This window comes from Labrus mixtus, chromosome 12 (genome assembly GCF_963584025.1).
Source record: "Labrus mixtus chromosome 12, fLabMix1.1, whole genome shotgun sequence".
NCBI classification, from domain to species: Eukaryota; Metazoa; Chordata; class Actinopteri; order Labriformes; family Labridae; genus Labrus; species Labrus mixtus.
Window position 1 is genome coordinate 2,522,887 of NC_083623.1, and position 12,915 is coordinate 2,535,801.

General features: G+C 45.3%; 1 protein-coding gene across 1 annotated transcript in view; it reads left to right on the forward strand.

The window, feature by feature from the left end:
- Positions 1 to 12,915, forward strand: part of cfap61 (cilia and flagella associated protein 61) — a 42,692-nt gene that overhangs the window by 4,673 nt on the left and 25,104 nt on the right. The window contains exons 7-14 of the mRNA XM_061051472.1: positions 880 to 1,074; positions 1,783 to 1,874; positions 3,705 to 3,744; positions 5,393 to 5,529; positions 5,673 to 5,799; positions 6,801 to 6,878; positions 7,736 to 7,942; positions 10,792 to 10,920. Coding sequence (XP_060907455.1) covers positions 880 to 1,074; positions 1,783 to 1,874; positions 3,705 to 3,744; positions 5,393 to 5,529; positions 5,673 to 5,799; positions 6,801 to 6,878; positions 7,736 to 7,942; positions 10,792 to 10,920 — 1,005 coding nt within the window. The remainder of the gene's footprint in view (positions 1 to 879; positions 1,075 to 1,782; positions 1,875 to 3,704; positions 3,745 to 5,392; positions 5,530 to 5,672; positions 5,800 to 6,800; positions 6,879 to 7,735; positions 7,943 to 10,791; positions 10,921 to 12,915) is intronic.

Genomic DNA, 12,915 nt, shown 5'->3' on the forward strand with positions numbered 1-12,915 from the left:
TTTTTTTGATCCCAAGGTGCAAAAACAGCTTTCTTCCTGCCTCTAGCACTGAACTGAACAAGCTGTAGAGATATTTAAACATACATATTTATGTATTTCTTTAAAGAGGACATATGATCCCCCTCCTCCACCTTTTCAAACAGTTCCCCTGTGGTCTAAATGAAACATCTGTGCTGTGCTTTGTTCAAAGTATAACATGAATCAAGCACCAGAGGAGGTTTGTGACCCTGTATAAACCAGCTCTCTCAGAACGCTCCGTTTTGGTGTGTGTCTCTTTAAATGTAATGACCCCTCCCCCCTGAGTTTTCCCCGTAGATCACTCCTTCACTAGTGAGAATAAAAATGGTCGACCTGAGCAAAAGTTTTGTTCTAGTCTATGGGTGGAGATATCAGGGGAGGGGAGGGGATTTTTTTTACTAGAATCCCACTGTGACATCACAAGGAGAGCACATTTGAAACAGAGCATTTTTCTCTGTGTTGTAAGACTTATGCAGACCACAAACAAAGGACTGGATGGGTTTATTTCACATGTTGTGGGTCAGTAGACTCTCAGGTTACACAGATATATGTTCAGAAACACTGTAGAAGTGGATTATTCATAATATGTCCCCTTTAAGTATCTTTTTCCTTGGTTGTGTGTGTGCGGTCCATCTTCTGGTGACAGGTGATAGAATGAGAACAAACAGTTTTTTTTAACCTTATCAGCCTGTCGCAGCTACCACATCTGATAAAACAAATGTCTTTGTTTATCGACGCAGTGGGGTTAAAATTAAAATACTAAAACCTTCAGGGAAGTTGCTGAGCTATGGACAGATATTTGAAAAATAAAAGAGGAAACCTGAGAATGACTCTGTAGTGACGACTGTGTTTTCTCCACAGAGTGGCAGAGTCACCGTCAGCTTCATCAGCCTCACTTCGGACGTGGATGTGAAGTGTTTGAACCACAACTTCGATTTAAGAGAGTTTAGTGGTTTGTATAAAAACCAGAAGATAGAAGACGATGGACCCGACTCTCAGGCTGACGTAGAAGGTGAAGAGAAAACAACAGAGATCCAAATATCTGATCCGCAGCAGGTGAGTCCTTCAGATTTGTTTTACTCATTTGACCTGTTTGGATCATACAGATGAAGAAATAATAAAGCTTAGTCACAAGAAGAAAGAGTTTCTCCCTGCTACAGTTAATCATCGTAGACAATAAAACCATGATTATGATGTGAACATCAGATCTGATGTGTGTAAAGTTTCCACCAAGCGGTCTGGTTCAGTTTCCACAGTAACAAGTCAGGAAGAGTACCAAGAAAAACTGATCTGTACCGTCCTACTTTTTTTGCTATCTTTCTGTTGATGTGCCAAACGTACCGATCCGACCCTAAAGATTGGAGGTAGACACACTGCAGTCCGTTGATTGGTCGAAAGAATAATCACTTCCTGTGTGACAGCGGTCATAAAGGACAAACAAAAAACACACCATGTTTGAATATCCTGCAGATTTTGAGAGGGTCATTTTAAGGTTTTGTTTTGGCCTCGGAGATGCAGACCTTCCTAGGAATCACTGATCTTTGTTTACTGTGTCATGTTCTTTGTTGAATTTATTGGCCGTTTGCACTTTGTCCTTGCTGCTGTGATTTAGTGATGTGTAAGGGTACGGTTGGCTTTGGAAAACGCAAGCAAGATCAGAGTTTACTGTACCAAACTGGACTGAACCAAGCCAGACCACTTGGTGGAAACAGGGCTTATAGTAGTCTTAAACTTCTAACTGTGTCATGTTCACTTTCCTCTCAGCAGGAGGAGACACAGTCGACTGGACGTGTCTCAGAGAAATCCAACGCTTTCTGTATTCAGTGCTTTGCCATCGACAAGAAGTATGAAATGAGGTGAGCTCAGTGTTAATGAGGGTATTAATATGCAAGCTAGCTAAATTAAATGACAAAGCTGCTAAACCACTCAGAGCATTGAGACAAACGATATGTTCATTTTTAGTAGTAATCATTTATTTCAGTCACAAGAAAAAACAAAAAAAATTTGACTGAAAAGGTGTAGGCTGAAGATTTAGCTTATTACACCTACCCTTATTACAAAAACAATTCACAAGAGTACAGGGTCTTATAATCTTCGACCTCAAGATCTTTTCTTACTGTCGGTTCCAAAAGTCTGAACTGAACTGGGGGAAAAAGGCGTTTAAGTTTGCTGCTCCCTTTACTTGGAACGAATTACAAAAAGAGCTGAAACTTAATGAACTTCTCTCGTTGGATGCTTTTAAGAGGAAGTTAAATTACCTGGAGGCAGACACATCTGGCTGTAGATGTTCTTCCTGATATGTTTGTGGATGATTTTTGACAAACATTTTGCTGTTTGGATTTGTAATGTGTGTCTTTTAATGTCTAATGATGTATTTTGTATTTGAAAGATTGGCTGTTTGTTGTGAAACTCTGTTAATGTTTTGCTGCCTGTCTTGGCCAGGACACTCTTGAAAAAGAGATTTTTAATCTCTTAGTGAGTTTCTTTCCTGGTTAAATAAAGGTTTAAAAAATAATAACAAATTCACCCTGCAGCCCTCAGAAAGTGAATAAGAATGAAGTTTGGGAGAAATAAAAGTGCACACACAAAACAAAAAGGGGATTCTTTTTATGACAATAGAATAGAATAGATGTGTATTTCCATTTGCACAGGTACAGGACAGTACAGGTACATTGGAATTTTGTGCGTTTCTCCCTGAGCTAGCTTCTACAAAAAAGTTAAAATGATATATAAAACAGAATAGGATTATGAGAAAAAAAGTACAAATAAAATAAATAAAATAAATAAGTTGTAGTAACAGCTAAGTAAATTAAAATAAACTGTACAGAAGTTATACACTGTATTAAAGCAAAGATATAATAGAAAAATAAATAACAAAGGGGAACACTGTACAATGAAATTAAAATATAAATATGTTTTCTTGTCTCTTTTTTTATTTTATTTTTAGAAACAAAACTATCACTTGCTGTATCGATCCAGTCCTGTGTTGTTCAGGAAGTGTCCCATGAAAAGTGTTTTCTTTACAAGCAGAAATCAAAATATCAAACGTGTAAAGCAAACACTTTTTAAATCAAAAGTTGCAAAGAAAGGTCCAGTTGAGACAGAGTTTATCTACTGAGCGGGAGTAAAGAGGTTTGATATGAAGCGACCAAAAAAAGTTTTTGTAGCATCACACAAAATGCCAACACGTCTGAAAACATAAAGACAGACAAAAAGACAAAAAGACACGAGGCATGCCAAGTGAAATCCACAGTAGGGACACGTTAGTGACGCTGTATTTAAAGAATGGTAGACGTTCTAAAAGTCACCATTAGTCCCCACACATATTTCAGAGTTGGCTCTTGCAGCAGTGGATGGCAGCGGTCCAGAGCTCCGTCAGTCATATGCCGTGTTAGAGAGAGAGTGACTGTTAGCTGGCTCCTGCTGAGCTCCTCTCTCCGCCCGCCTTGCCTCCCAGCTGTTGCTGAGTATGAGGTGGAGTGGCGTCCTGCGGAGAGTGAGCATGTTATTAATGAGAGGCGCGCTTAAAGTGACAGCGTGACGGAGCTGAAGGCGACAAGTCGAGCTGGAAGAAGAGGGGCAGATTGGTCGGCCAGTTGTTGATCTGGCACTCCGCTTTCATTCACTATTTGGCACTGACGCATTTTTTCACTTACACTTCCCCCTTTTTTTTTTATCTCTTCCAGATCAGCGGACTGTATTCCATATATATTCAACCTCTTCCCTGTGAGTATCATCTGTGCATGCTACACTCAAGACAAGCAGCTGATCTTTAGAAACCAGAACAAACATCTTTATTTAGCTGCTGCGCTATCGACGTATCTGAGACAGACATAAAAAAGAGACTCCTGAACACGTGGATGGATAATATTTACTGAAGGTGTGTCAGGTTCTTTAACATATTGATATATCAAATTAGACATCACGTGGACCCCAGGTGAAAGATTCTAAAGCTGAATATTTAGTAGAATTCTTTACAAAAATACATTTTTTCCCCTTATATGCTGCAAAATCTATTTCTGGTGAAGTGTGCATGTCAGTATTTCTTGTACTGGTGTCTCCTCTGGGGCCTGTCTAACTCTGAGCTCTGAGTTGATTAACCCTCAGGTGGGAAACTCAGCGTTTCTGGTTCCAGATCAGCTGATTTAAGTTTGTTAAATCAACTGTGAGAAGGTTCACTCGGTGAAAATCAGCTCTGAGTAGGCAACAGGTGACAAAAAAACCAGTGCCCGTACTTTAACCCTTGAAATAAAGCCTACATCTTCATGAAAGAATGAGGAAGTGAAACGGCGTTTCTGGCTCTGAAAGAGGGAGGAGACCGAGAGAAACTCGGGGTTCACTGAAGAAAACCTGCTCCCCACCAGGTTAGGTTCACAGACTCAGTTACCTTAGTAACTGAGTCAGAGGTAAACTTACCTCTCTCTCTGAAACAGGCTGGAGTTACCCCTCTTTCTCGGGTTTGAGTGACCTCCTCTTCTGAAACCGATAACCCAGACTTTCCTTCATTTCAGGGTTAACTGAAACTAAACCTGCTTTCTGAAACGGGACCCTGGAGTCTATGGATCCTTGTGGTTTCAAAAGTGATCCTAATGCTGCCTGATTTATACCGCGTCAAATCTACGCTCAGTGACTTAGACGGGTGGAAGTATCTCAGTCTGTAGGTCGGGATCAAGAAGGTCAGAGGTTCAAGGTCTGGTACCAGGAGAGGTGTCAGTTCACTTCCTGCTCTCGGGCGCTCTTTCATGGTGCTCCTCACTCTGACATCTCTCCATAAGTGCATGTCCACAGAAAACAAAGTGTAAACGTAATTTCCCCTCGTGTGATTAATAAAGTATATCGTCTTTAACCTGCATTCTCTGTAACGGCCAGCAGGGGGGGGGGCAACTCCACAGGGTGAAGAAAGGAATCTGACAGTATAGAAATCTGTGATTTATATCCTCAGTAAACATTTTTTAAATAAGTTTAATCAATCTCATCATCCTCAATCTCTACCTTCAAGTCTTCCTCACTACAGCCTGATGTTCATTTAGTAAATCAGAGTCAAATCGGAGACAAAGCAGGGCAGGATTTAAGACAGCCTCGGGACCCTCCTCCCAACTCCTTCATGAAAAATCACAACCCAAATTAAAAATCACGTGACAGAACAAAGAAACAGAACAAAACAAACATTTGTAAAAAGTGCCTCGAAGACTTTTTGTCACAACTGGTTCACCACCCACTGAAAACTTTGATAACATTGATAACTCACTACCCCTAGCAACCAGTCAACCAGGATATGAGGCGCGGTAATCGACCTCTCGTCACATTTGGTCACTTCAGTATGGTTGTATCTTCTTTGCATATAAAGTCTCTGGTCTCCCTTCTTGTCCATCAGGACCTGGACTTCTGCATCATCACTGTACCCACACTGTCCCCTGAGTTCCCGTTGCTGCAGAGCTTCCACAGAGTGACCCGCCTTCCCACCAGCTCGCTGCAAAATGAACTCTACATCTTCCACCGCGACGGGCTCGGGTGGGTCACGGGTTCATTTAGCCTCCTTCTTAAAGGGGAACACCATGGTATCCCTGTCTGATCTCTGTTTCCGTCTTAGTATCCCCTCTCACTTAAACAAGTCACAGCTTTGATGACAGTCTGGCTTGTGCTGGTTCCTGCAGGAACGTTGAGGTGAGGCAGGCCGTGGCTGCAGACCGAGCGGCTGTCTGTGACCTGGTGGAAGGTCTGAGACTGAGTGAGATGCTGCTGCAGGATCTGGACTTCTTCTACGAGACCCGCTGGGATCTGGTCAGTACACACACGGCGTTACCAACACGCCTTGTTTGAGTGAATGTTTGTGTTTTTGTTCAGAGAGCAGTTATGAGTCTGATACAAACCGTATAACGCTAACCCCTGTTAGCGACATAATCATGAGCAGAGCAGAGCCACGAGCTGATTCCCCAACTTCAGGGCTTTTTTTTCTTCTGACAGCGTCTGAAATCACCATGGCAACAGAAGGGATGCCTGTTTAATTTATTCCACCTCCGATCTCAAAAGAAACGTTGGCAGGAAATATCTGCAGACCTTGTTATGATTTAGCTGGTAGCTAGCTTGTGTTTATCGGTGATGCTGAGTGTGTTTGCGAGAGAGGGAGCGTTTTTGAGCAGTGCATTTCGTTAAGGAAACTGAAATTAATATATATTCGACTGATGTCAACCTCCGTTAGTGGGAGTTTTCCAATGGTAACTGAATGCTACATTCTAATTTTACTGGTTCATTGTGAGCACGTTAAACATGAGCTTTGGTCATATATGAATCATGAGTCATACAGTGAGAGCGCACATTTCACCACGTGGTTATACAATCCTAAAGCGTGGGCTGGGTTTAAGTTTGCTAAATATTATATTCCATAATCAATTCTGAAAAAACTGAACAATATTTGGAAATTATTGTAATCTGCATAAAAGTCAAGGTTAGAAATCCTAACTGATTTCAAAATAAAATGTTGATTGTTTTGGGCGATGGAGTGTGACTGGAGCTGTTGACGGTGATTGTCTTGGAATAAGGAGGAATATCTCACATACGCCAGAGAACAGATTGAACGTCCTCTCCTCTCTGACTGACGCCCCAGCTGTCACTGCTGCAGCTCCAACTCTGATAATTACTTCTCCAAACAGGATGCATCCACTTCATGTGTGTTCATGGCACTGGACTGTTAGCAGACACCGCATCAAGCCCGTATTTAATTCAACACACACACACACACACGTAAATGTACATTTCATGTGTTCTGTTCTTGTGTTTGTCAGAGCGGGGGGGCGCTGCAGGCCTTTGTGGCCCAGGTGAACGGTCAGGTGGTGGGGATTCTGATCCTCAGAGATGAACAGGTAGGTTACAGGGAACCTGAACGTCTCACCTGCTTCTGTCCCCCGTCATCACAAAGTACTCGACTACACTGAAAACTTCTTACTTTAAAAAAAGTCTCACGGGGCACTGGTGGCGCAGTGGTTAGTGCGCGCGTCCCACGTATGGAGGCCATGCTCCTCCAAGCAGGCGGCCCGGGTTCAACACCGGCCTGTGGCTCCCTTTCCGCATGTCATTCCCCACTCTCTCTCTCTCCCTGATTTCTGACTCTATCCACTGTCCTGTCTCGCCATTAAAGGCACAAAAAGCCCAAAAATAAATCTTTTTTCTCCACTGCAGAGTCCAAATACTATCATGAGATAATGAAATCCAATGATGCATAAGGAAAAGTCTTAGTTTGATCTGTAATGTTATCACTGCTGTAGGGTCATATTGCACCTTCTCCAAAATGTTCACAGGCTTCCCATGAATCCTTCAAAAGTCTTAATTAGACTTTTTTATTTTAAGGTCATAAAATGTCGAGAGAGATCTCTGTAACATTAGGCAATGTAAGTTTATTTTCATAGACGTCAAAAGCATCAAGACGAAAGGAAACAGAAACATTCAATCGGAAAATGTTCCCCTTTATCCCCTCTCATGGGCAGCTTTGTTTCCCTTAAATCCAGTCTGGTCATTTAAACTTTATCTTGGCTACAAAAAAATGGTATAGTAATTAGTTTATCTCAATGAAGAAGTGCTTGATCTGTTTCTTTCTTTGTAGTTTTAATAAAGTTATAATGTAGAAAAAACTTCAATACAATCGTCTTGTCCAATGTACCGTTCCTCTTCAAATGTCTGTACCTTCCTTTTCATCTGATTCCTCTTCTCCCGTCTCCGTCAGGACATCGAGTACATTCGCGCCCGCTACAACATCGAGAGCTTCATCTACTTCAGCCACCACCGCTACGAGGAGCACGCTCAGATCCGCCATTTTGTCCTCAAACCCTCCTTCCAGCGTTTCTCCAAACACTTGTTTAAGGAGGTCCTCCGGCTGGCTCACAGATCCTGCCTGTACCTCCGGATCTACCCCTCCGACCACAGCCAGGAGGTGGGTGCACAAGACTTGAAACTAGAGTACATAAAGTCACAAGGAAAATGTTTACTGACGTATAAAATCAAGTGAGCAGTAGAGTTGGTCTTTTCTTTTGCTGAGGTATTTTTGGATGGTTGTTGAGGACTTAAAATGTGTTTCTTACTCTCTGCTTATTAAGCTAATCCAAACAGTGAAAGCAGTCAAAGGCAGTACTCACCTCTTCCTGGTTGTCTCAACATGTGGGTGGAGTCAAAAGAGTGAGGTGTGTCTAAGCACCTGCTTAAGAGCTACAGGAGCGAACCATTAAGGAGAGGGGGGGGGGGGCACAGGCTCAAATAATGCTGAGTCATGTCAATAAGTTAACTTCATGTGTCATCAAGTTAAGGATCATTATTTGTATCAATGTAAACGCTGATTCATCACATTATTTCTTGATGTGGTATTTGTTTTAGTGTCATTTTCATAATATTCTGGTCCCACCAAAGTGTCCCTCTCGGAGCCTAGGCTGAGGGAGGCCTTCGGTCCCTCTCGGAGGCTGAGGGAGGCCTTCGGTCCTTCTCGGAGGCTGAGGGAGGCCTTCGGTCCCTCTCGGAGCCTAGGCTGAGGGAGGCCTTCGGTCCTTCTCGGAGGCTGAGGGAGGCCTTCGGTCCCTCTCGGAGCCTAGGCTGAGGGAGGCCTTCGGTCCCTCTCGGAGCCTAGGCTGAGGGAGGCCTTTGGTCCCTCTCGGAGGCTGAGGGAGGCCTTCGGTCCCTCTCGGAGCCTAGGCTGAGGGAGGCCTTCGGTCCTTCTCGGAGGCTGAGGGAGGCCTTCGGTCCCTCTCGGAGGCTAGGTTGAGGGAGGCCTTCGGTCCCTCTTGGAGGCTGAGGGAGGCCTTCGGTCCCTCTCGGAGCCTAGGCTGAGGGAGGCCTTCGGTCCCTCTCGGAGGCTGAGGGAGGCCTTCGGTCCCTCTCGGAGCCTAGGCTGAGGGAGGCCTTCGGTCCTTCTCGGAGGCTGAGGGAGACCTTCGGTCCCTCTCGGAGCCTAGGCTGAGGGAGGCCTTCGGTCCCTCTCGGAGGCTGAGGGAGGCCTTCGGTCCCTCTCGGAGGCTGAGGGAGGCCTTCGGTCCTTCTCGGAGGCTGAGGGAGGCCTTCGGTCCCTCTCGGAGCCTAGGCTGAGGGAGGCCTTCGGTCCTTCTCGGAGGCTGAGGGAGGCCTTCGGTCCCTCTCGGAGCCTAGGCTGAGGGAGGCCTTCGGTCCCTCTCGGAGCCTAGGCTGAGGGAGGCCTTCGGTCCTTCTCGGAGGCTGAGGGAGGCCTTCGGTCCTTCTCGGAGGCTGAGGGAGGCCTTCGGTCCCTCTCGGAGGCTGAGGGAGGCCTTCGGTCCTTCTCGGAGGCTGAGGGAGGCCTTCGGTCCCTCTCGGAGCCTAGGTTGAGGGAGGCCTTCGGTCCCTCTTGGAGGCTGAGGGAGGCCTTCGGTCCCTCTCGGAGCCTAGGCTGAGGGAGGCCTTCGGTCCCTCTCGGAGGCTGAGGGAGGCCTTCGGTCCCTCTCGGAGGCTGAGGGAGGCCTTCGGTCCCTCTCGGAGCCTAGGCTGAGGGAGGCCTTCGGTCCTTCTCGGAGGCTGAGGGAGACCTTCGGTCCCTCTCGGAGCCTAGGCTGAGGGAGGCCTTCGGTCCTTCTCGGAGGCTGAGGGAGGCCTTCGGTCCTTCTCGGAGCCTAGGCTGAGGGAGGCCTTCGGTCCTTCTCGGAGGCTGAGGGAGGCCTTCGGTCCTTCTCGGGGGCTGAGGGAGGCCTTCGGTCCTTCTCGGAGCCTAGGCTGAGGGAGGCCTTCGGTCCTTCTCGGAGGCTGAGGGAGGCCTTCGGTCCTTCTCGGAGGCTGAGGGAGGCCTTCGGTCCTTCTCGGAGCCTAGCTCCAACAACATTTGTAGTATGAAGATCAATTTTATCTGTTAATCAGAACGACACATTTAAGCTTGTGGGCCTTCATCATGGTCATAGTGCAGCTTGTAGGAAACCTCCTGAAGGGGGCCCCATCTGACAGCCCTCACTCTCGTTGCCCTGCTCAGCGTTGCAAGTATTGCTGCTGTGACAAACAAAGTTTGATTATAAAAGTCACTGAAGCAAAATAAAGAGGTATTCTCCATCTGAGTGTAAAAAGAAAGCGGAAGAGGAGTAAGCGTCGGGACACTGGTTGGAGGGGCCCCCAATTAATTTTGGCCTCGGGGCCCCAACGGACTCTAGACTCACTGCTGTATGTGTCTTCTCTCATAATGACAGAATGCCAGGCAGGTAATGCCATTATTATGTTTCTGATTTAACCTCTGCCTCTTCCTTAGAAAACTTCAAACCCAAGTCTGAGCATGGAAAGAAGAAAAGTTTACTCACAAGGAAGCAGTAGTTCCTTCTCCAGTGAAATATTTTAATAATATAAATCTATACAATCTGCAGATAAAACTGTTTTCTGCAGCTGTTTGTTCTGATCGTAAAAAGCTGCAGATCTAGCAGAGTGTTGGCCTCTGCAGACCTCCGTCCCCCCGGGGTCAGGGCAGCAGGTGGCGCCGGCGCTGCCAGCGCCACCTCTCCACTCTGTAACAAGATATTTCCTCAACATGTAGAGGCCTCCACTTCCTCTGCTAATTACCTTCCACAAAACAAGCACCAGATTGGAAGATGATGATGTGCAAATAGAATAATTGCAGAAGATAACCAGAGAGTTATCTGTGTTCGAGCAGTGGTGTGATGGTTTCCAGTGTAATGCTTGCATCATCTAACCTCATTATCACTCTGTCGCCTCCCGAGCCCTCACACTGTGTAACCTCTGAGGAGTTCTTTTTAATTTTTTTCTTCCTCTGAGCTCACTGACTTCCTTCCCCTCTTCTTCTGCACCCAGAATTCCTGCGTCCACCATCTGGATTGGGTCCTCGACTGTGCGGTCCCGGTCCGGCCGCGACGCCAGATCATCTACCCGCTGGAGGAGCTTGGCATCAACGGCCCTTCCAGGCGGATCACGGAGGACCAGGTGGGCACGGCGGCAGCTGGCTGACAGGGAGCAAGCCTGCCAGGGAATGTAGATTAGATTAGCTGCTGACAAGAGAGTGAATGGCAGGGTGTTGATGTGACCACTAGGGGGTGCTGTTTTCAAAAGGAAAAGACAGAACCCCGCTTTACTTGAAGGTATGGAAGAGAAAGTCCTGCAGAGAAATGTATGATGGAATGAACGCTGAATATTTTCACAGACAGGAAGTAGCTTTGTGCTTCTGACCTCCATTTAAGTGTCACAATAAGAGAGACGGGAAACTCAAACATGGCAAACAAACAAATCTGTATTTCCAAAAACGCCATGCACAAGTCGACCTAGAATTGACACATCATATGCACACTGTGGGTTCAACCTGATATGTTCAACCTGGGTTCAACCTGCTAGGGGGGTTCGGTTCTAGCTCAAGGGCACCTCAGCAGGTCTCAGGAAACCTCTCCAGCCATCACGCCAATTTCCTGATTTGGTCCCCACATGGACTTGAACTGGCTACCCTTCGGTTCCCACCCCAAGTCCCTACAGACGCAGTTACTGCCGCAATTAAAAAATACTGAATTTTCTCACCTCCGATGAAAACTGCAATAAGAACACTTTATGTCAAAACATTAAATGATACGGACAAAACTGACAGGGAAGTCCTGAGAGGCAAGTGGGGAAAGTTGGGAAGTGAAAATAGCTCATTTATTTTAAGTAGATGTTTTTGTAGGTAATACCAATTTCTCTCTGCTCCTGTAACTTTTTGGGTTAGATCATAGATTGTATAAAACAAAGGCATAGTCTCAGAGACGTCACCCATTGGTTTTTTCATGCGGACCTTTGAAGCCCAATGATGGGAAATGCTGTCTCACACTATCATCACATCAAAACGCACTAACAGGTTAAGTGAAGCTGAAGCGTTCTTTTAGCCTTCTAGCATTCAACCACAACGAGCCCACCTGTCAGTCAACTCAGCGAGCCCCTAATTATGCAAATACAGTATGTGTGTAACTCTTTGCCTCAGTATAATCAAAGCAGATAAGATGCCCAACAGACCGGTGGTATTAATGAGTAGATTATGTCATCTTTGAACCAGGCTGTCAACGGGTTAAACTCTGCTGTCAAAACTGACTTTTTTTAAACCTTCATTTATTTAGTGGATAATTGGGGAGAGAGAGAGAGAGAGTGGATTGACATGTGGGAGAGGAGCCACAGGTTGGACTCAAACCCGGGCTGCCCACTTAAAGGACTATAGCCTCCGTAAATGGAGCGTGATTTAACCTCCAGGCCTTCTGCGCCCTAAAATGTTCATTTTTTTTACGAGTTTTAATTTTGGCTTTTGCAGCCATCCTCGAGTGGACACTTGAGGAACTGCAGTTTTTTAGCACTTCTTTATTGGCTTCAGGTTTCAACACATGATGTGGCTGCTGCTTGGATTAAATTAAGAAAATTAAATTATAGTTCTTCCACCTTGCCTCTTGGGTGTCTGTAGGTTTCTAATTGTTCAGTTCTGTCGGTGTTTTGTGTGCGTCAGCATTAATTCCTTTTGGAGGAATCGATCCGTTTGTGTTCGATGTTATCCCATAAGGAAGGATGATCATATCCCACTCCTCACTGTAAAGGCAGAGAAGCTACTCAGGAAAAAACCTTTTGACTTTAAGTTTGTTTTGAGTATACAGCGACCTTTAAGCTTTCAGCTCTGACTCTTTTAAAAGTGTTTAAAGTCGCTCTCATCAGGGCTAGCTCTCCATTTAAATCTAATCATTTTAAATAATTGCACTTTGAGAGTGCTGATTTGTTTATGTTTTGATAACAACATAAGAAAGACGGTAAAATAATGAAATCAGCAGGTGGATACTGTTGATCTAAATAATGCCGTGATTTATTTTAATATCTGTCACTTTAAATATTCCCCACATGTACAGCTGTGCTCTCTAACCCTACGGTATCACCGTGTGTACACTCACATGTTCATCATCTCCCTCCATCACCCCCCCCTTT